General features: G+C 46.9%; 1 protein-coding gene across 4 annotated transcripts in view; it reads left to right on the plus strand.

Annotated features, from left to right (window-relative positions):
• CCDC60 (coiled-coil domain containing 60) overlaps positions 1–23,376 on the plus strand; it is a 67,411-nt gene that overhangs the window by 5,509 nt on the left and 38,526 nt on the right. For 2 of the 4 annotated variants that reach the window (XM_082203164.1, XM_082203165.1), the window contains exon 2: positions 17,271–17,351. In XM_082203164.1, coding sequence (XP_082059290.1) covers positions 17,271–17,351 — 81 coding nt within the window. Of the gene's footprint in view, positions 1–10,239; positions 10,359–16,971; positions 17,158–17,270; positions 17,352–23,376 lie in introns of those variants that run through there. The other 2 variants (XM_082203167.1, XM_082203166.1) reach the window with 2 other exon arrangements.

The following is a 23,376-nucleotide window of genomic DNA, read 5'->3' on the forward strand; positions in this document are numbered from 1 at the left end:
CCAACTCTACAATTCTATGACTCTAGGGCGGTTGTGAGAATGAAATGGAGGCAGGTGGGATATCTATGTATGCCACCTTGAGCTCTTCGGGGGAAAGTTGGGATGGAAATGTTGTTATTACTGTTGGTTTTCAGCCGTGGGAAAATGATCTTTTGCATTGGCGTGTAGCCAAAATGCAGCCAAGTGTGTGTTTTTCAAAAGAGAGAGATCTTGTGGAGCGCTTTCCCTTAAGTGATCCAAATCCGTTCCTTTCCCAGGACCGGTTCAGGGTACAAAGCAAAAAACTGCATTTCTGCTGCATGCCAGTCATTTAGTAAATTCTCGTTCTTGCTTCATCCCAGGCCTGCAGTCACCACGGCTGATACATAAGAGCACCAGTCACACAGCCGAGGGGTAAGGAGTCCCCAAGGCTCTGTCTGTTTCAGATAGACCGTCTTGCATTCAGAAAGCAATTTCGAGGTACAGAATTTAGGTCCTTAAAGATAAGGACCACCGCTCAGGAGTAAATTGGTAGTCGAGGCAGGTGAGAGAATATGCAGAGCGATAGGCTCCATCTGCGTGGTTCCAATCACATGTTTGGCAGCTGCATTTTGAACCAGCTGAAGTCCCGTTCCCTCCCCCACGCTCTTCTGCAAAGGCAGCCCCACGTGAACTTTACTGAAGCACAAGTGGGTGTAGCCCCGGGGTGGACAATGATCATGGGACCAGGTAGGGTGATGTCAGGCGTCAGGGAACCCTACCACCACCCACTCACCCACGGCCAGCTACCAGAGATAGAAAGACAGGGAAAGCTCCTTACCAAAGACTTTTATGCAATATGCACAGAGAAGGGTTTAGAAAGTTAGCCTCTTGGACTAATGGCGTTGCTCCGAGTAATCTCTCCCGCCTTTACATCTTACTTGTCAACAGCACCACCCGCCTTACAGTGGCTGCTTAAGGCCAATTGCCTCTTAGCTCTCTGCTCTCCTACTTTCACTGCCCATCAGGTTTTGGAGGAAGGGGGATCTGGAATGTTCTCTAATGATAATGTGTCATTAGCTGTCCCTCCTCCCCTCCTCCCATTATCTTCCAGCTTTGCTCTGTCCCAGCTTCTGCCAACCTAGCAATTCGAAAGCACACCAGTGCAAATAGATAAACAAGTCCCGCTGCGGTGGGAAGGTAAATGACATTTCTGTGCGCTCTGGTTTCCGTCACAGTGTCCCGTTGCACCAGAAGTGGTTTAGTCATGCTGGCCACATGACCCGGAAAGCTGTCTGTGGACAAATGCTGCCTTCCTTGGCCTGAAAGCAAAATGAGCGCTGCAACCCCTTAGTCGCCTTTGACCAGACTTCACCATCCAGGGGTACTTTACCTTTTCAGCTTTAGCTTAACACCTGTTCTACCTAGGAAAGTGGTGGGGACAGGCATTTCTTGCTACAGCAACCTCCTTGGCATCCAGGAGCATTCCCAAGCTTTGTTGTTGTTGTTTAGTTGTTCAGTCGTGTCCGACTCTTCGTGACCCCATGGACCAGAGCACGCCAGGCACCCCTGTCTTCCACTGCCTCCCGCAGTTTGGTCAAACTCATGCTGGTAGCTTTGAGAACACTGTCCAACCATCTCGTCCTCTGTCGTTCCCTTCTCCTTGTGCCCTCCATCTTTCCCAAATCAGGGTCTTTTCCAGGGAGTCTTCTCTTCTCATGAGGTGGCCAAAGTATTGGAGCCTCAGCTTCAGGATCTGTCCTTCCAGTGAGCACTCAGGGCTGATTTCCTTCAGAATGGAGAGGTTTGATCTTCTTGCAGTCCATGGGACTCTCAAGAGTCTCCTCCAGCACCATAATTCTTATCTGCCTGTTGTCTTTGTCCATGGAGTTTTCTTGGCAGGGATACTGGACTGTTTAAACCTGCAGAAAGGGTGTAAAGCAAAGTAATTTTCTACCGTCTTGATCCTGGGAGCGGGTGTCAGGACTGACGTTCTTTGGAAAGCTCATTGACCAGAGACAAATGTCTTTGACAGATAGTTAAAGGAAGAGAAACATAGTGATTCCATTGTTCTCCTCTGCATTTTAAAGGAACAAATTTTGACAAAATATCTGAAAAAGGAAACTTTGTTGTTAGATCTGTCTCTAAAAGAAAAGAACAAATAGAAGTTCTTCCCCTAGAGAGAGCCTGTGAAACTGTTATTAAATCTGAATCAGGGAGCTCTACAGCTGCAACAGATTACGATCGTGGGAATAGACTTCTGACCTTGCAGAACAATGTATTCAGAAGCTCTGATGAGTGCTTTCTGCAAAACAAGTGCCCTACTGGAACAGCTACATGAGAAGACGGACTTGATGACTGCTGCGATTGGAAATTTTGGACAGGTAGTGGGTAACTATATAGAGCCCACCCAGGAATCAAATCAGGAGTGTGCTCTGACAGATCAGATGAGGGAAGAGGATGTTGTTGAACCTCGGGCGCCAGAGATGGAGGGAGCTGTGGCCCAGCAGAAACATGAGTACCTGGAGCTGACAAATGAACTTGGAAAAAGCCAGATTTGGAAAGATAAATTTTGGTTTGGTTTGGAAATGGGGGGTTGGATAGACCCCCCCTATGCAGAGATGTTTGGACTTTTCAAGTCTGGCAATGGGCCGTGAGATGTTTGGGGTTGTGGGGGCTCTTAATTCTGGAGGGACTTTGAAACATGTTTTTAAATACCACATGGAGTTTAGTGTGGAGCATGTAAAAGGGATTGATTTGTTGAGAAGGGTAAAAAACACTGTCAAGTTGGAGTTCCCACGAGTGAAAGGAGCAGGTGACAAAGTAAAGTACAGGTATAAATATGAAGAAGGGCCGCGGAAGGGACATGGAAGAGACTTAAGGGCCTCGGACATAAGATTACCAGGTTAATGCGCTAGATTGATGAGATAGAAAGGACTGACAAAACCCGGGACCAGGAGGAAGAGACGCTGGATGAAGATTGGAAGAAATTTTTTTTTTTTTATTAGGATTGCCCTATAAAATTGATGAATGTTAGAAAAATGTTGGAATGAAATTATTTGGCTTTAGCAAAAATGTTAAAAGAATTATGTAAGAACATCTTATGGTTATGAGAAATTGGTATAAATAAGATCTAAGTTTTAAGTTTTAGGGTCTTTTATAGTAAGATAAGGTTAAAATAGATTAAGGTAGTGTAATGACAGAATATTATGAAAAATGGAAAGGATTTGCTGTGACTATTAACAATTAGGATACAAAAAAAGGGAGGAGTGAGGAGGTCAAAGAAAGAAGGTAATGACAGATAAGGATTTGAGAATATTGGATTTATTTTTAAATTTTTGTGGCTTATTTTTGCCTTTTGATTGTGTTGTGTTATGTGCTTTGTTTTTATTTTTTGATTTTGATTTTTATCAATTTGTATTGTTTGATTGTGGATTGTTTCTCTTTTGTTTTTTCTCTTTCTTTTTCTTCTCTGTTTTTTCTGTAATTCTAAAACTCTTAATGAATATCATTTAAAAAAACCAAACAAAAACTAGGTGTGTCTTGTGGTCTGGTGCGTCTTATAGAGCGAAAAATACGGCAGTTAGATGTTTGCATCAGCCATCGGCCTTTGCAGTCCGAGTACAAAATACATGTACAGACAACTTAAGCACTTCTGAAGCGTTCCTTCTTTTGGCCGACAGAGGGTTGGCAGGAGACCGGCCTTGGGATGACTCTCCTTGAGCCCGATTGCTCAGAACAGCCAATTGCCCTCGCCGCGAGTTTTAAGAAACACTGTAATCCCAACCGCCCTCCCCTCCCTGCAGGGTTGGCTAAAGATGATACTGTCAAGTGAAAACAATGATTTAATGGCTTTGTGACATGAAGGCCCCGGGACTAATGGAACACAACCTAGAAATCGAAGCCGAGTGAATGTTTTAAGGCTCCTAGGCTGCAATTATGATACAGTCTCTGCCTGCAGCTGTCATTACAATCACAAAATGTCAGCAGCGATTAGTTCTCTTTCAGAAGGTCAAATAACAATGGCGAGGAGGATGCCTGCATGGTGACAGTAAGCCTGTACCAGTGGGCAAAAGTGTGGACAGCTCTCGTGATGCTTTGCAGTTTTGCTGCGATAGGACCACTCCTTCTCATGTTAGCATAAAGTTATTCCGGGGCCGGGTTCAAGCAAGAGACCAGCATCCTCCAAGGCAGCAGATCTCATGTTTCCTGCAAATTTTTTTTATATAACAATATTTAAACCAGAACATACTGCTGTGCATTTCTCAATTTGACAAGATCCCGGGGCTCTGTTTATCAGGCCTCCGTTCCCTTGGGGAGAAAGATGGCTGAAGGCATTTCTGTAATGTGCTTTTATTTACAGATATAAAAGGTGAGCATAAGGCATATACAGATTTATCTTTTTGCTCAGGCAGCCCAGTCAGATGAGCGGGGTACAATTATTATTATTATTATTATTATTATTATTATTATTATTATTATCATACTCCTCATTATCATTATCATTATTATCACCCATTGAATCAGCCCCTGTTTTGTGGGTCCGAATCTTTTATTTGTTCTTGTTTGCTCCTAAGTATTTTTAGACTGCATTTTTATCAGTTTTAGGATGCATTTTCGTTTTAATTGTACTCCCCCCCCCCATTGTACACCACCTTAAGGTCGTTAAAAAACACATTCCAGTTTATAAGTGCTTTGAAATAAATAAATAAAATATAGGTCAGATAGTTGTTTATTTCTTTGACATCTGATGGGAGGGTGTTCCACAGGGTGGGCACCACTACCAAGAAGGCCCTCTGCCTGGTTCCCATCAAATCTCCAGAGAGGCACCCCAAGACAGAATCATAGAGTTGGGAGGTCCTAACGGGTCCACAACAATGTGGAGCTAAATCACAGCTCCAACCAGCCTCTGGTTGGAAATGTCCAATGAAGGAGAATCCACTATCTTCCAAGCTTCCACTGTTGGTTAGCTCTTGCCGTCAGAAAACTCTTCCTAATGCTTAGTCAGAATGATCCTTTGGATGCTTCTAATTTTCCAGAGCTCTTTTCTCTCTGTTTCAGCTTTTCTCTAAACTGCCGTATCTCTTTCTTTCAGAGCCTCAACCTGCTTCTATTCTTTGCCTTTTTAAATATACATAATGTCACTACATGTCCCTGCCTCCTACGTGTGTTGCAGAAATATCTGTGTACAGGAAGGGCGAGCATGGGTTTTGTAGTTCAGAGCCACCAGGTCATTCATCAGCATTTTGGTGTGATATCTTCCCAATATACACATTTGTGTATACAATATTTCCCCCCCTAAAGCGCACATTTTTTTGCAAAACGGGTTTCCATTGGCCTGATCCAGCAGGTTCAGCTTACATACTTGCTCATTTTTCTATGTTATTTTATGTATTTTGAGGCAGACTTTGCCCCAGCGTGCGCACAGAACTGCATTTGCAAACTTTGAAGGAGTGCAAATTCTGAAAGGATGGCTGCCGTTTCGGTTTGTGCATTGTTTAAGAAAATCAGAAGACTGTCTGGGGGAATGGGAGACGAAAGACAAAGAGGTGAAATCAGTTATGATTAAATGGGCACATAATATTATGCTGGAAGCTTGGGAAAGGTTATGGAAAATTGATTTAAAATTTATAGATTGCTCCTTGCTGAAAGAAAATTATATGAAGATGATGTATAGATGGTATATAACACCAGTACACCTAGGAAGAATGTACAAAACCAGTTCAATTATGTGTTGGAAGTGCAAAGAAAAAGAACGGAACTTTTATCATATGTGGTGGGATTGTAATGAAATTAAAAAGTTTTGGGAAATGATATATAACGAACTGAAGAAAATGTTCCAACTAACATTTGTTAAAAAACCTGAAGCATTTTTGTTAGGGATTGTAGGAAAAGACCTGCCAAGGAAATTGAAAAATATCTTTATGTATGCGACACCGGCGGCAAGAGTCTTAGTAGCACAAGGATGAAAGAATGAGGAAATCCTGACTAAAGAACTATGGCAAGAGAAATTGATGGACTACGCAGAATTGGCAAAATTGACACACATACTACATGACAAGGATAACTGTGATTTTAAAGATGAATGGGAAGCCTTTACAAAGTATTTAAAGAAACAACAAAATGAACTGGACTCCTTGGCAGGCTTTGAATAAACATTCACAAACTTTTTATTGATAACACTCAGATAAAGTAAGGATCTGTACAGTTTTGTAGCATGCAGAAAATAACATAGGTTGATAAACCAGAGAGAGGAGCTAAGGGAAGTCTGGGGGGGGGGTCAGGTTTCTTCCTGAGTTTATCCTGTCCTCTTTTGAAGCCACCGAAGTTGGTGGCCATCACTACCTCCTGTGGGAGTGAGTGAGTTCCACAGTTTAAATATGCGCTGCATGAAGAAGTTCTTTCTTTTCATCTGTCTTGAACCTCCCATCATTCATCTTCATTGGATGTCCACCTGTTCTAAGTGTTACGAGAGAGGGAGAAACAACTTCTCTCTATTCGTTTTCTACTTGCTGTGTATAACTTTTATACAAGTTGGGCATGTCATCCACGGGCCTAGCTGAAGGAGGCATGGGTGGGCAACTATCACCCCCCCAAAAAAACCCCGAGTAAATAAATAATAATGAAAAGTAGAAATAATTAGAATATTTGAAATGCTTTGACAGATTTCACTGAGCACTTGGGGTCAAAAGAAAGTCATTTAAAACATCTGTTGTTGAGACATTTCATTCCAAATTTGCCAGACAGAGGATGATGACAGGTGGGTGTCCCGCCCCGCCCCCAACATAAATCCCGGCTATGCCCATGATGTCATTTTTCATTTTTCAAAAAGCTTGAATTACGTAGCTTCGCCTTTAAATGCAGACCGAATTAACTCTGTCCTTGATTGCTGGCTTTTTGATTTCCAACAGATTCTCCATGAGCTACCCATGTATTTTTTTACGCCTGCTTCTCATTGAGCAGAAAGAGACACACATGATCTGACTTAATATATGACTCTTTCTCTCTCATCTGGAGCAAATGTTTCTGTTCTTCTTAGGACCAGCTGCTCTGTGAGGCTGTAGTGCCAAGAGACCCTGTCACGCTGCATTTTTTTATGTTGTAAGGATTGTCAGTGTGTTTATTTTGCTGTGCTAGACACTGATCTGACAGTTGGGCGTCTAGGCTCTGAAGGCACCAAGCAGCCTCCTTCGGAGCAACTCTCCAGATGTTGGTGAACGCTGAAGACACACCTCTTTGACACACAAAATGCATATTTTTACAACACACTTTATTTTCTGATTTTAAGTTGTTATAATCTGCACTGGCACATTAGGGTGAAGAGCAGGAAAATAGTTGTAGCAGTGCTAAGAAGGCAGGCAGGGAGGTTTGTGGGGCACTAGAAAGCTCTGCAAGTACAGTCATACCTTGGGATGAATACGCTTCAGGTTAAGCGTTTTTGGGTTTCACTCCGCGGCGACCCAGAAATACAGTGGTGCCTTGCAAGACGAAAAGAATCCGTTCTGCGATTCTCTTCGTCTAGCGGTTTTTTCGTCTTGCGAAGCAAGCCCATTGACGGATTAGCGGATTAGCGCTATTAGCGGCTTTTAGCGGCTTATCTGCTGATCGGATAAGCTGATTAGCGGCTTAGCGGCTTAGAAAAGGGGGGGAGGAAAAAAAACCAGCAGGAACTCGCAAGACATTGTCGTCTTGCGAAGCAAGCCCATAGGAAATTCGTTTTGCGAAGCACCTGCAAAACGGAAAACTCTTTCGTCTAGCGAGTTTTCCATCTTGCGAGGCATTCGTCTTGCGGGGCACCACTGTAACGGAATGTGTTGCTTCCGGGTTTCACCACTCGCGCATGCGCAGACACTCAAAATGACATCACGCGCATGCACGGAAGCAGCAAAACACGACCCGCAGACACGCAGTCACATGTTACGTTCGCTTAAGGATGCAAACAGGGCTCCGGAACAGATCCCGTTCGTATCCAGAGGTACCACTGTATCATTATTATTCATATTTTCTAAAATGTGTTTATTATACCCCAGGTGCAGCCTGACTTTCCTCCACCTTGAGTGTGGCTCCACCTCGCCGCCCTGCCTCTATTTTTTTTTATTAAAGTTGGAGACAGCTTATTGAGACTCTTGAAATCAGGTCTGCAACTGTGGCTCCAGTAAAGCTCATCCCCGTGCCAAAAATGACTTCATGAGCATGTCCTGACAACAAGCAGTTTTTTAAAATAATAACAGTGCCGTGGCCAGAGGTAGTTGCTTCCTGGAAAATATACTTGGGGGTGGAGTGGGGGTGGAGAGAAATAATCTCCACTTTCCTCTTGTTTAGGTGATGGATGGAAAGCTAGAAACTGAATAGGATAGATAAAGAGGAAACTTGCCAAGGACAATAAGAGTTTCATTGGTAACATGCAACAAACAGAAGATGTGGGGGATGTTTGCAAGAAGAATCTGAAATTTTTGGCACACCTCCGAACGGTCATGGAAATGAGACAAAGCAAAGTGAGAGAGAGAGGAATTTGAGAAGCAGAAATGGAGATGTTGTATACAATAGGATGATTATGATTATTATTTTTTAAAAAACGTGCCTACACAAAAGCACTGGCTCGCGTGGGTAGATTAGAAAAAAAGAAAGAAAAAACTGCTTTTCAGATACCCTGCCTGGGAATAGAACCAAGGCTGACTGAAATAACTCAGGGTTTCTAAGCCTAAATTTAAGAATGGCACTAATTGGATTTACATCAGAAATGGCTCTGGCATTTTAATTCTGAAAGGCAGCAATCCAGAATTAATTGACTGCAGAAGCAGCCCTGTTGCATTCATTTGGTCTGCTCTGGAAGTAGGCAGATAGTAGATTTCGGGACCTCCCCCCATGCGGTTGTCCTTTTTATCATGCATTCATTTGTGCTCAAGATAAGAACCTCAGAAGAGGCTGCTGGATCAGACCAGTGGCTCATCTAGTTCTCACATTGGCTAATGGGAAACCTGCAAGCGGGACCCAAGCATAAGAGCACTCTCCCTTCCTGTGGTTTCCAGGAATTGGTACCCAGAAACATTACAGCCTCCAACCATGGAGGCAGCACAAAGCCATCATGTCTAGTAGTTGCTGACATCCTTCTCCATCCACAATGGTATCAGGGCAGTTATACACGCTGCCATTTTTCAATACTGTTTGGACCTGCAGAAGTTTCAGGGCTAACTTGCTGCACCGTTTCCAATTGGTGCACATCTTGTAACTCCCCCCAGTTTTATTTATTTATTTGTGTTATGCACTGAAGTTCTCACCCTAGGCCAGCAGGGAGATACTGTAGATAGTTTTCACTCAGGTCCGCATAGGCAAATAAGGGATTGAAAGTGACATTCAGTGATTGGATAGTTACAGAAAGTGGTTACTGTTGCGTTGTAGTGGAGCTCTATATAAGCAGGCTGGCTGAACCCTTCAGTTCTGTTCTGGCCTGTGAATAAACAAGAGCTGTTTGAAGAATCGCTGTGTCGTCTGATATGTTCACCCACAAGTTAACAATTTGGTTTTTCAGATTGAAAACATACAACATTCCAAGCAATCTCTTGGACTTCCCTCCTCCCCTTTGTGGGTCCTACTGTTAATCATTTCCTCCTGCATCTTTTATAATCTTCCAAATCTTTTATCTCTCCATTGTATCCAGAATTCACCGTTAAAAGACAATCCTACTAACGATTTTAACAGTTTACAATGGTCTTTAAGATAAGTTATAAATTTTCCCCATTCATTATTGAAATTTTGGTCTTCCTGATTTCTGATTCTTCCGGTCATTTTAGCCATTTTGGCATAATCCATCAACTTAATCTGCCATTCTTCTCTGGTAGGGACTTAATCTTCTTTTCCATCTCTGGGCCAGTAACACCCGCGCAGCCATGGTTGCATACATAAACAGTATTTTTTGCTCCTTTGGGATTTCGGCACCTAAAATTCCTGAAAGGAAGGCTTCAGGGTTTTCCAAAAAGGTTATTTTAAACATTTTTTTCATCTTGTAATTTCCTGCTGAAGTCTTGTAGTTTTTTATAGCACAAATGTTCCAGTTAAATTTTTGCCTCCCTTTTTTGTGTTGTACTTGAAGAGCACCCCTCCAGGCGGCAATAATGTGATAACATTGGGGAGACATTGCTGAGCAACTAAGAATGTGGGATGATGTGTGTGGACGGTCCAGTATAAACCCATCACCATCTCCTGACACACCAATGCACTATTACTACATCAATGGCACATTGCCCCTACGGCTGGTGGTAGCATGTAATGGCTTAAAAGACCGGGAGATGGAAGAGAGATCTGGATAGAAATGAGGATATAGCAGAATAAAATGAGATTGTTTGGACGCTCCCAAAGACAACACAATGTCAGGCTGAAATTTCAGTGTTAAGACTACACAGGTAAATACAGGAAGTCTGATGCAAGAAATCTAAGGCACAATCTGCCAAAACATTGGCTGTTTTAAGACCTATAGATTTCCTGGAGTGATTTAGGCAAAATAGAGGCCTAACTCAGACATAACTACATTGACCTGTAGGACCAAGAATGAGTGTTATGGCTGCTTGTTCCCTTCTCCCCTTCTCTCAAGTGCCTAACTGCCATACATGTGGGATTTGTTAAACCACAGTTTCCCATTGAAGCTCAGACTACAACTCTGGCTTGCGAAGCATCATCAATAGTCTGAAATCCTAGTTTGTAGTTGGAGCTTAAACTACAGTTTCCTGGTTCAGGTGTAAGAAGAGGAAACTGTGGTTTAACAAACCTCAGGTGTATGGCAGTGAGAGAGCAGAGAGAAGGAAAAGGGAGGATGAAGCACAGGAACACCTTGATTCTTTGCCCAATAAACCATGGTTTATCAGATTGAGGTGGTTAATGTTTGAATTGGGTCACTGAGCATGTGCTCACCTTTGTCCTATTGAAATCAGTGGGACTTTCAGACCAGTCTTAAGCATGTTTACTCAGTAAGCCCCCATGTGTTCAGTAGGACTTACATATGTCTATGCAGGAGAAAGCTCCTTTGATTTCAATGGGACTTACTCCCAGGTAATGTATACAGCACGGAAGCCTTACTCCCTCATATGCACATTCACAATTTCTGCCTAAGAGCATGGGCTGGATCATGCCCAAAGGCTTTTTAGCTCAAAGGCAATCAGGATTTTTCAAGCTCGACTAATTCATTTCCCGTTTTGTTCCCATTTGGTTTGCTGGTTTAATTAAGCTTATTTCAAGAGACATGAGAATTTAGTAAAAATAAAACAGAAAGCTGAGGAAAAATGAAAGGGAGACATTAGCAGTTAGCATTAATAATGCATATATTAAAAGCCTCTTGGGAAAACGTACAATGTAAGTTTAAAAACCTCTTGCTAAAACAGGCAGAATATAGTGAATTTTTTGCTTTTCAATTAACCAGTCCATACTTAGAATAAGGTCTCTCTCTGCTGTGGAATTAAGTTACCAGCAAGATTCAAGGCCTCGCTGTTCTGTTCTTTAAAAGCAAGCTTCTAGCCCTCATGGAGGTTTTGGGTTGTTTTTTTACTGGTGCAGAGCTCCTCCGTTCACTTCTCAGGAGGGGACAGCTCTTTGCACAATGCCACAAATACAGTGGGCCTGATGTTTTGACGAGCATCTACAAAAACTTTCATTGTTCAGAAGTCAGAGCTGGGAAAGGGCCCGGCCTGAGATGTTGGAGAATCACTACTGGCGAGGAGGAGGATGCTGATTTACTAAAACCATTTAGGAATGTAGGAAATTGCCTTATGCCATGTCAGACCATTGCTCCATCTACTGTTCAGTATTGTCTACAGTTCAGTATTGTCTACAGTGACTGGTAGAGGCTCTCAGGCAGGGGATATTGCCATCCCTAGCTGGAGATGTCCTTGGGGGCTGAACCTGGGAGCTTCTGCACACAGAGCTCTGACCCCTGAGCAGGGGCGCCAGCTAAGGGGGGGGCAAGGGGGACTTGCGTGTCAAGAGAGCAGAAGCAGCTGAGTGACCGGGCTTTTGCTGAAAGCGTTGTTATTACAAACATCGGGTGAGACCTTGGTGGTAATATCGCCACTGGGGGCTGCCTTGTTGGTGTTAACCCATGGCAGGGCCTTTTCAGTGGTGATTCCCCAGTTGCAGAATGGCCTCCCCATGTGAGGCACGCCTCTCTCCATCATGATCAGCTTTCAGGAGGAATTTGAAAACAATCCTGTTTACCCAGGCATTTGGTGGCTATAGAATACTGTTCCTGGCAACCCTGAGATCATTGGCTAGAAAAATGTCTTTAGTTGTAGTTGGGGGTTTTTTAATAATGTTTTGATCTGTTTTAGAATGTTTTTGTGGTTGGAGGATGGATGGCGGCTAACAGATTGAGGTTGAATCCTGATAAGACAGAAGTACTGTTTTGGGGGGACAGGCGGGGTTGGAGGATTTCCAGATCCTGAATGGGGTAACTGTGCCCCTGAAGGAACAGGTGTGCAGGCTGGGAGTCATGTTGGACTCACAGCTGTCTATCCTGTGTCCAGGACAGCTGTCTACCAGCTCGATCTGGTACGCAGGCAGAGGCCCTGCCTGCCTGCAGACTGTCTCGCCTGGGTGGTGCATGCTCTGGTTATCTCCCGCTTTCACTACTGCAATGCACTCTACGTGGGGCTACCTTTGAAGGTGACCCAGAAACTGCAACTAATCCAGAATGCAGCGCTACACTGGTGACTGGGAGCGGCCGCCGAGACGATATAACACTGGTCCTGAAAACCTACATTGGCTCCCAGTATGTTTCTGAGCACAATTCAAAGTGTTGGTGCTGACCTTTAAAGCTCTAAACAGTCCTATATACCTGAAGGAGTGTCTCCACATCCCTCATTCAGCCCAAACAATGAGGTCCAGCTCCGAGGGCCTTCTAATGGTTGCCTTCGAGAAGTGAGGTTATAGGGAACCAGGCAGAGGGCCTTCTCGGTAGTGGCGCCTGCCCTGTGGAACACCCTCCCATCAGATGTCAAGGAAATAAACAACTATCTGACTTTTAGAAGGGAAGTTTTTAATGACTGATGTTTTAATGTATTTTTAATATTTTGTTGGCAGCTGCCCAGAGTGGCTGGGGTATAAATAAATTATGATTATTATTATTATTATTATTTAATTAATTATATATCATTTGCTTCGTTTTTACCTTCAGGTTACCTGTTGGCCATCCTGAGCTCCTTGAGGACAAAGGGCAGGGTGCAGATTCAATTCAATAAATAACAACTCTGTTTTGATTAATTCTTTACCTTTTACCTATGCCTTGAGGCAGTTTGCAAACGCACCATGAAAAATGCTAAAAAGAGTTTTGAAAGCTGTACAGAAATCCAGCTGAAGATATACACTGAAAAACAATGCAAAAAGGGCTCCAGCTAAGGGGGGCCAAGGAGGACTTGCTTGTTACATGCGCAAGTTGCACTGCATGCGCTTGTGATTTGAGCACATTACACGGTGCCAGCCTCCTCAATTACAGGAGCAAACTGGCATGCCTGCCCTGGAATTATGGCCGTTCCTCAATTTGTTAGCTTCCTTTCTCACGTTCAAAACAGTGACAGAAACCTATAAAACTAGATGGATCTATGGTTTGGATCCATTTAAGGCAGCCCTTGTTTCACTCATACCTGGTCTGAATCCTCAAGATGCAGAAGGATGAATATTGAAATAAAAGAGTTCTCTTTCCCAAAAGTTCTCTTTCCCCCTAACTTGGGGGTGGTCAATCTGTTGGACTCCAGTTCCCAACAGCCAACCTGAGCAAAGGATGATGGGAGTTGTAGTCCAGCAACATCTGGCATCCTAAAAGCTACTCCCAACAGGCCCTCCAGAAACACAGTGAGCCCGCCAGTAGTTATTTAATTTCATGACAGCTTAATACCTATTTAATTATTTGGTTATATTTTAGTGGAGGGATTAATTATTCAATATGTTACCATCCTGTTTAATAGGGTATTACGGCGTCGGCCGCGCTGGGATCGATGAAACTGATAAAGGGCTGGATATAAATTGAACTAATAAGTAGATAAATAATTGACACGGTTTCTACTATGTGGTTGTTGTTGTTTTACTTTCAAAATAAATTTACTGGGAGACTTACAAAACATTAATATATTAAAAAATACCATAAATGTGATTCCATAAAATTGCCATAAACTGTAGAGCAACACAATATACTGTAGAAGAAGTCTCGACGGGAAAAGAATGGCTACAGAAACTAATGGTTTATGCAGAAATGGTGAAATTTACCAGAAGAGTAAGAAATCAAGACAACCGACTTTTTATAAAGGAATGGAAATGGTTTATTTAATATTTACAAACAAACTGTAAATAGATTAAGACATTGGCAGGATTATTATAATTTGCAGCTACAAAAGACATATATGAGAACAGATACATAAAAGAATAAGTCAAGATCATTCAGAATATGCAGGGAATGATGAAAATAAATTTAAGGAACTGCAGAAAAAGGAGGAAGGAAGTCAAGGTTTGAAATGTTAGAATTATTATCGATGAATTATTTATAGATAGATAGATAGATAGATAGATAGATAGATAGATAGCGAAGCAGTAAATCCTCAGAAGCAGTTGTTGAGCTTTTTTTAGGGGAGGCAATCAAAGTGGAAAGAGAGAGGGGTGGAGGCAGTAAAATGTCATTCTTTTACACAGTATATCATAGAACCATAGGATTATAGGGTTGGAAACGACCCCAGGGATCACCTAGTCCAACCCCCTGCAGTGCAGGAATCTGGGACCCACAACCCTTAGATAGTGAGTCTCATGATCTACCGACTGAACCATCCCAGGCCCAAGCTTTTGTGTCAGCCTCATGTAAACAGGTACAGTGGTCCCTCGGTTTCTGAACCTAATCCATTCCAGAAGACCATTCAAGTTCCGAAATGTTCGAAAACTGAAAACTCAGTACAGAAAACTCAATACAGAAGCCGTGTGGCATGTTTGACTTCTGAGGCGAGTTCAAAAACCAAAGCATTTACTTCCGGGTTTACAGCATTCAAAAACTGAAACGTTCATCAACAGAGACGTTTGAAAACCAAGGTACCACTGTGCTTTTTTTATTTTTTGCAGCTGGTGCAAAAGCCCAGAAGTCCTGGTTGGTTGCAGATAGTTGATCACATTGTGTTTGTCCATCTCAGTATTGCCTGCACTGACTGGCAGCAGCTTTCCAGACAGGGAGTCTCTCCCAGCCCTACCTGGAGAAACCGGGGATTGAACTGGGAGCTTCTACATGCAATTTGGATGCTCTAACTGCCAAGCTAGGGATGCGGGTGGGTTAAACCACAGAGCCTAGGACTTGCTGATCAGAAGGTTGGCGGTTCGAATCCCCGCGACAGGGTGAGCTCCCGTTGCTCGGTCCCTGCTCCTGCCAACCTAGCAGTTCGAAAGCACGTCAAAGTGCAAGTAGATAAATAGGTACCGCTCCGGCGGGAAGGTAAATGGCATTTCTGTGCGCTGCTCTGGTTTGCCAGAAGCAGCTTAGTCATGCTGGCCACATGACCCGGAAGCTGTATGCCGGCTCCCTCGGCCAGTAAAGCGAGATGAGCACCGCAACCCCAGAGTCGGTCACGACTGAACCTAATGGTCAGGGGTCCCTTTATCTTTACCTTTAACCACCGAGCTAAGATCCTTTTCCTGGGCTATGGCCCAACCCTTGGAGAGGGATTGTTCCTGGAATAGTTTCCCGTTCCACAAACCTATGTCTTTGTGAGCCTTCCAGCTCTCAGATATACGGACATTTAAGTAGTGTCTTTAATGTCCGGATTTTGTATTTGAGGAAAACAACATGCTTCAGTTCATTTAAAACAAACAAACAAACAAAAAAGCACCAGATATGCTCGGCATGATCCCAATGGAGATTTATAAGATAAGACCTGATTTCTGGTCACCCATTTTTGCAAAACTGTTTTCATACATTAACAGCTCAGGTCGCATACCGGAAGGGTGGAAGCTGAGTATATTTGCCCCAATATATAAAAAGGGTGATAAGAAAAACCCTGCCAATTATAGACCCATTAGTTTGTTAGATGTAGCCTCTAAACTAAATGCCAGGCTCCAGACTGGAAGAATAGGCAGATACAAATAAGGTGATATCTGAAGTCCAGGCAGGTTTCCAAAGAGGAAAATCCACATTGCACCAGTGCTTTGTGATGAACTTTCTGCTATGTAAATACATCCGTAATTTGAAGCAAAAATTATATGTCAATCTAAAGTCAGCTTTCGATACGGTCCCAAGACACGCATCGTGGCAAAAATTGGAAAAGACAAATATAGATCTCTGTCTATTATTTCTCATCAAAACACTATATACTGACACATTGATACAAGTAAAGGTGGATCTGGCTGGCCATCTCACCACTAGAATTAAGACCATTACTGGAGTCAAACAGGGATGCATTTTGGCGCCTTTCCTGTTTAATTTTTATGTTAATGACATGGTTAAAGAACTGGAGGGCCTACAGTTTGCCCCTGTCACAATTCTCTCGATATGCTCGGTTTCATTCCTTGCAATCTTAACAGAGTGTTCTGGCATCTGAATGCAAAACAACAACAAAAACCTCTTTTCCTTGTTCAAGGCAATACCTAAAGGGCTGTACCTAAGTGATCTCTCTCTCTCTCTCTCTCTCTCTCTCTGTGTGTGTGTGTGTATCTGTTTAGTGGTAGCATAAAAACGAATCCCTGCCCTGGGATTCCATTTTTCAAGCGCAATCCAGGAAGATGAGCTGCAGGCTGCCAAGCTCGAAAAGTGTTTCAAGAGAACTGATTGCCTTTATTTATAGGAGGACAAGGGGTTCATTTCTACCAGGCTGGTCGTTGGTTTGCTGCTGCCCTATTAAGCCCGCCGTATGGCTAACAACCGCTCTGTGATACTCACTGCCCAGATTCGTTTTGATAGCCTCCTGTAATGCTTTTTGCAGCTCCGCTTTCAGAGATCAATTAGGCAGCTCCAGGCTCCACCTAGTGCTCAGTCACTGTGCCTGGCTGGCCCCCCAAAACAGCCATCTTTGTCTACTCTACTCCATCCTTTCAACCCAGTGCCCTCCAGATGTTTTAGACTCCCATTACTGGGGCTGATGGGAGTTACAGGCCAAAATATCTGGAGGGTGTGTCAGGTGGGTAGAGGCTGGTATATTCGCTAGACATCAGCTATCTTTGAATCTTCATTATGCTCATTTATCTCTCGTATTTGTAGGTATCGTTTTAGCACCATCGGTCCTGGAAGCTTTTTTCCCTCCCAGAATGCCTCAGGTTGTTAGCAGAAATGCTCTGTACTGACGACAGTGTTTTGCCTCTTCTTGCAGGGATTCTTCAGAGAGGATGTTGGCCCCGAAGAAGTTGCAGAACCAGTGGAACCAGTCAGTGCTAAGAAGCCAAAACCAAAGGTAAATGTAATATGATACTGTCAGAGCTGCTTCCAGATCCTAGCTCACAGAGGATCACGCTAGCCAGCAATCACTTTGTAAAAGTCTTTATTGAGTTACAGTTTCCATTCTCCAGCTGCTGCGTGCAGCTCTACGTCTTATGGGTTAAACCGGCGAAGCTCTGTCTGGGTCCCCGCCTCCTGTACACCAACTTAATATCCTAGCCTTACTCTACCTTTTCCGCCTGACCGTTCTTCTCTGGGTCCCTCTGCCCCCCGTGGTCTCTTCCTTCCGGGACTCTTCTGACGCTGACCCCCCGGACCCTTCTGTCTCCTTGCGCCGGGCTTTAGGACCTGGCTCCCTTTCCGGGCTGCTTACTGCGCCACCTTCCTGTGTATTTGAACTTGGCGCGCGCGCCCAACCTTCCACTTTCCGTCTGACCGTTTCTTCGCTCCCCGATGGAGGTGTGGCCACTCCTGACTCGTGCCCTCCCTCCTGTTGTGAGCTGCCAGCGCTTGATACCTGACGCCCTTCCTCTCCCCTGCTCTCTGTTGGTGACGCTGGTCCCGATTTCCAACTGCCCCCCTCTGAGCCCCCTCTGGCCCTTTCCTCCTGGGGTGTCCCCCTAGGCTCCCCCCTTGCCCTGGCCACTGGTGCTCCTTTCTGTGAATCTTCTGATTCACTGGAAAGACTCGGAGATCTCGGGTCGTCGTCATCACTCATCCTTTCTTCTGCCTCCTCCCCCTCGCTCTCTGTTTCCTCCCTTGCCCTTGCCTCTGCTCCTGAACCCCTGACATCCATCCCCCCCTCGAAGCCCCCTCTTCCCCCCTCCCCTCCTTCCGGTGCGGGAGCTGGGTGCTGCCGTGTCATGGGGACGAATGTCGGATACAGTTCGCTTCCCGTGGCGGGCCTCCATCTGAAGTCTTCCGGTTCTTCCTCCCTGCTCTCGTCGACGACGGTCACTTCCGCTTCCATCTCTGTGCCGCCGTGCTCGAAACCCGGGTCGTCCCCGAATACGTCCATGTCCGTCTCTCCCTCGCTTCCTCCTGGGGGCGTTGCTCGGCCTGCACCCTCCAGCCACTTCCTGCGCCACTGCTCCTCTGGTCTATCGTCCCACCAATACGAAGGTTCTGAGGCAGATCCCGAGGGTGACCCCTCCGGGGAACGTGCGTCGCGTGTCGGTTCCTCGTTCAAGTCGAACCCCCGGAACGTGCTGGCTGAAAGCGTGGGCGTGAAAAGCCAGTCGTCGAAAAAGTCTGCTGGCATGGGCCTGTGTGGGAAGAGGGCATGAAACTCTTCTTTGAGCAGAGGTTCGTCTAAAGCGTAGCCCGGCACCCAGCTGTTAGCACTGGCCGGGGTGCCCTCCTTGGCGAGAAGGTATTCTACCCCCTCTTCCCCCCATCTAGAGTCCAAAATCTCTGTGACTTCGTTGATGCGCTCCCCCTGTGCCACTCCCCCTTGCTCGGTTCTCTCTCGGAGCGGACTTGGTGCCGTTCCTGGTTCCTGAAATCTGTGAGGTGCCTTGTAGGGAGTGAGCACCGATCTGTGGAACACCGGATGCATCCAGGAACCCTCCGGAAGCGCCAGCCTGAAAGCCACCGGGTTGACCTGCTCTTTGACTTGGTAGGGCCCCAGTTGTTTATGCCCTAGTTTCTTCTTCGCTAACGACCTGGCCGGAACTGCGTGGGCTGCCAACCATACCCAGTCGCCCACACGGATCTCTTCGCCAACCCTCCTGTGTTTGTCCGCTTGTACCTTGTAGGCGTGCTTAGCCAGCTCCAGGTGCCGCCGAAGCTGATCGTGGACCTCCTGCAACTCCGACGCGAACACATCTGCTGTCTGCGGCTCCCCCTCCCCCATTCTTTCCAGTCCCGGGAAGGTTCTGGGGTGCCTCCCGTTGTTGGCGAAGAACGGCGTGACCCCCGTGGACACGTGCTTCGTGTTGTTGTAGGCGAACTCGGCGAGAGGCAGGTAATCCACCCACGTCGCAGGCTGTTGATTCGCATAACATCGCAGGTACTGCTGCATGATGGCATTGACCCGCTCCGCTTGCCCGTTGGTCTGCGGGTGTCTAGCCGAAGCCAGGTTGATCTTGACGTTCAGGAAGCTCATCAGCTTCTGCCAGAAGTTCGAGATGAACTGCCGCCCCCGGTCGGACAGTATAGACCGCGGCAGACCGTGAACCCTGAACACGTGATCTATGAACAGTTTGGCGGTTTGTTCCGCCGTGGCCACCTTCGCACACGGGATGAAATGTGCCATCTTGGAGAACAAGGCCACCACCACTAGCACTGCCGTCTTGCCCCCCGAGCTGGGCAGATCCGTGACAAAGTCCAGGGCCACTCTCTCCCACGGTTCGCACGGGGTTTGCAGCGGTTCCAGCAGTCCCGCCGGCGGTCTGTGTACTGGTTTGGCCCTCTGGCAGGTGTCGCACCTCGCCACGTAGTCCGCGACCTCCCCTCTCATTCTGGGCCACCAGAAGTCCCTGGCGACTAATTCTATCGTCTTCTCCTTGCCAAAGTGCCCGGCAGTGGGTGCGTCGTGCAGCTGCTGCAGTACCTTGGCGCGAAGATCGTCCCCCGGCACATAGATGGCCCCTTTACGGAGGAGTAATCCATCGCGAACTTGGAACTCGCCGGTCACCGCCTTGCCCCTTTGCGCCTCTGCCATCTTGGCTCGCGCGAAGGTGTCGTCCTGCAGCGCTCTCCTCACCGCATCCAGGTCAACTGTCGCCGAAGCGCACGCCCACACCGTCGGTGCGAAGATGTGCATGGCAGCCGCTGGCGTCGCCTCCTCCAGGTACTGTGGTTTACGGGATAGGGCATCCGCCATGACGTTGGTGTCCCCCGGGACATACTCTATTCGGAAGTCGAAGTTTGCAAAGAATTCGGCCCAACGTATCTGCCTCTGGTTTAGGAACTGCGCCGTGCGCCAGTGCTCCAGATTCTTGTGGTCCGTGCAGACCTGCACCGTGTGCTTGGCGCCGATCAGGAAGTGCCTCCACGCCTTGAAAGCTGCATGAATGGCAAGCAACTCCCTGTCCCAGATGGTGTAGTTCTGTTCAGACTTGCTGAGCTTCCTGGAGTAAAACGCGCCCGGCCTCCAGGCCCCCTGCGGGTCTTGCTGCAACAGGACTGCTCCCACGGCTCTGTCTGATGCGTCCGTCTCCACCCTCATTGGCCTGCTGGGGTTGACATGCAGTAGCTGCTCTTCCGACGCGAAGAGACGCTTCAGTGGCTGAAAGGACTGCTCCGCCTGCTCCGTCCAGATGAACTTCTTCTTCTTGGAACTGAGCGTGTCTGTGATGGCCGCCGTTTGCATAACGAACCCCTGGATAAACTTGCGATAGAAGTTCGCAAAGCCAACAAACCGCTGGACCTCCTTCCGGTTGCGCGGGCTCTTCCAGTCCAACACGGCACGAACCTTGGCGCTGTCCATGGCGAGCCCCTTGTCTGACAACCTGTAGCCCAGGAAATCCACCTCCGTCACGTCGAACTGGCACTTTTCCAGCTTGGCGTAAAGCCTATGCTGCTGTAGTCTGCTCAGCACTTCCTTGACGTGTCTGTCGTGATCCTGCTGGGACTCAGAAAATATCAGGATGTCATCCAAGAAGCAGACGCACGTCTTGTAGAGGAGCCCCGCCAGCACGTGATGCATGAAAGCTTGAAAACAGTGAGAGCCATTTTGCAATCCAAAAGGCATAACCCTGTATTCGTAGGTGCCCAGGGGCGTGAACATGGCTGTCTTCCACTCATCACCCTCCCGCATGCGAATGAGGTTGTACGCCCCACGCAGGTCCAACTTGGTGAACACGCGACCCTTGCGTACCGTCGCGAGGAGGTCGTCGATCCTGGGCATGGGGAAGTCCGATGGCTTGGTCACACTGTTCAAGATCCGGTAGTCCCCTACAAGTCTTTTTTGGGGCGTGTCCTTCTTCTTCACAAAGAATACAGGACTGCCTCCCACCGCCTTGGACTCCCGGATGAAGCCGCGCTCCAAATTATGATCTATGAACTCCTTGAGTTCCTGTAGTTCGTCCTCAGACATGGAATACAGCTTCCCTTTGGGCAGCGCCGCCCCTGGCAGTAGGTCAATCTTGCAGTCATATGACCTGTGGGGGGGTAGCTTATCCGCTTCCTTCTCGCAGAAGACCTCCAAAAATCCCGCGTATTTGTGGGGGATTGCTTGCAGCGTCCCCAGCTGCAGCTGCGCTTCCTCCTCCTCTCCCTCCTGCCGGGGCAGGATGCAGTGTTCAGCGCAGTATGAGGAGCCAAAGACTAGCTGCCGCTGGTACCAAGCCAACGTCGGACTGTGTCTGTCCAGCCAACTCATGCCTAAGACAATAGGCGTGTCCGACAGTCTGGTGACATTAAAACTGATGATTTCCCTGTGATTTCCAAGTCGCATCACCATTGGTGGCGTTTGCTTCACCACCTGCCCCCCTAGCAGCTCCCTGCCATCCACTGTGACGACCTGCAGGGGCAGCGTGGCAGGCAGCAGCTGTATAGCGTGTTTATCGACAAAGTCCTGCCCTATAAAGTCTGCATTGCTTCCTGAGTCAATGGTGATTGGCACGTCCATGGTGAGTCCATTGGGTAGCTGGAGCGATGCGGTGAGCCTCACCACTGGTTTGGGTGGGAGGGGGTCTGTGGGCTGCAAAATCTCTGGGGACTGCTTCACTGACACGTCTGGCTGGGCCCCAGTGCCTCTCTCTCCAGCCAGACTCTGTCGTTTCCCTGCTGTGGTTCCCCTTGCTGAGTTGCTGCAGTTACCATTGCTGAGGCTGCAGTGTGCTTGTGGAGCCTCTGGGGACACTCTTTCGCCAGGTGCTGCGGACTTTCGCAGATGTAACACTTCCTGTTCCCTCTAGGAGGCTTCGCCTTGACTGCTCCCGGTGCTAGGGCTCTGTTTGCTGACTGAGCCCTGGCACCTCCAACCTCCATAGGTTCCGCTCCCCCTCCTGGCGGAGGTGTGGATTGCGCACGCGCAGCTTCCCTGGGAACGAAGGAGAACCCTCTCGCTGGTTCGCGCCCTCCACGTCCTTCGTCCCTGCTCCATGGACGTTCCTCCAGCCGCACTCCCACCGCCAGCGCCCTCTGAACGACCTCCTGCGTGGTCCGGGGTCTCTCCCCCCTTGCAATTTCGTCTTTAACCGCACTGTTCAAGCCTTCCCAAAATAGATCTCTGACTGGAGCTGAATCTCTGTCCCATTCCAAGGCACTGACTAATGCAAAAAAGCGGGCATGGTACTGTCTTATGCTGGCCCTCCCTTGCTTCAGCCCATGCACCTCCTTCCGGGCAAGATCCACGTCTATGCTTGATAAAAAACACCCATCCATCGCTTTAATAAAGGCATCCGCGGTTTGGAGCGCTGGATCCTTATCCCTCCACAAATTGCGCAGCCATGCTTTCGCATCTCCATGCAAATGGGACATGATAAATCCCACCTTCTCTTGCTCATCTCTAAAGTCTTTGTCCAGCAGTTGCAGTGCACACTGTACATCTGCTCTAAAGTTGGGGTACATTTGTAAATTCCCATCGAAGTGAGAGACTAGACCGCCTGTTCTTCTTCCCAATCCAATCCCCTCCCGTTTGGGTGTCAGTTCCCCTTGCTTCGTAAGCACTTCCAACCTGACCTGGAGATCCCTGTAGGCGGCAGTTGCGTCCTCCTCTCTCTTCCTGGATGCAAGTATTTCGGCATTCAGACATGTCACTGCTTCTCTGAGTTCTCCTATCTGCTGTTCGGCCGTCATATTGTCTGCCGTACGTGAGCTGAGTCGCAGGCACCCTCCTTCTCCTCTGTCCACGAGGCTGTAGATGCCCACAACGTGAGACGGAGCTTACTGTCAGAGCTGCTTCCAGATCCTAGCTCACAGAGGATCACGCTAGCCAGCAATCACTTTGTAAAAGTCTTTATTGAGTTACAGTTTCCATTCTCCAGCTGCTGCGTGCAGCTCTACGTCTTATGGGTTAAACCGGCGAAGCTCTGTCTGGGTCCCCGCCTCCTGTACACCAACTTAATATCCTAGCCTTACTCTACCTTTTC

Source organism: Podarcis vaucheri (genome assembly GCF_965113315.1).
Source record: "Podarcis vaucheri genome assembly, chromosome: 16".
NCBI lineage: Eukaryota > Metazoa > Chordata > Lepidosauria > Squamata > Lacertidae > Podarcis > Podarcis vaucheri.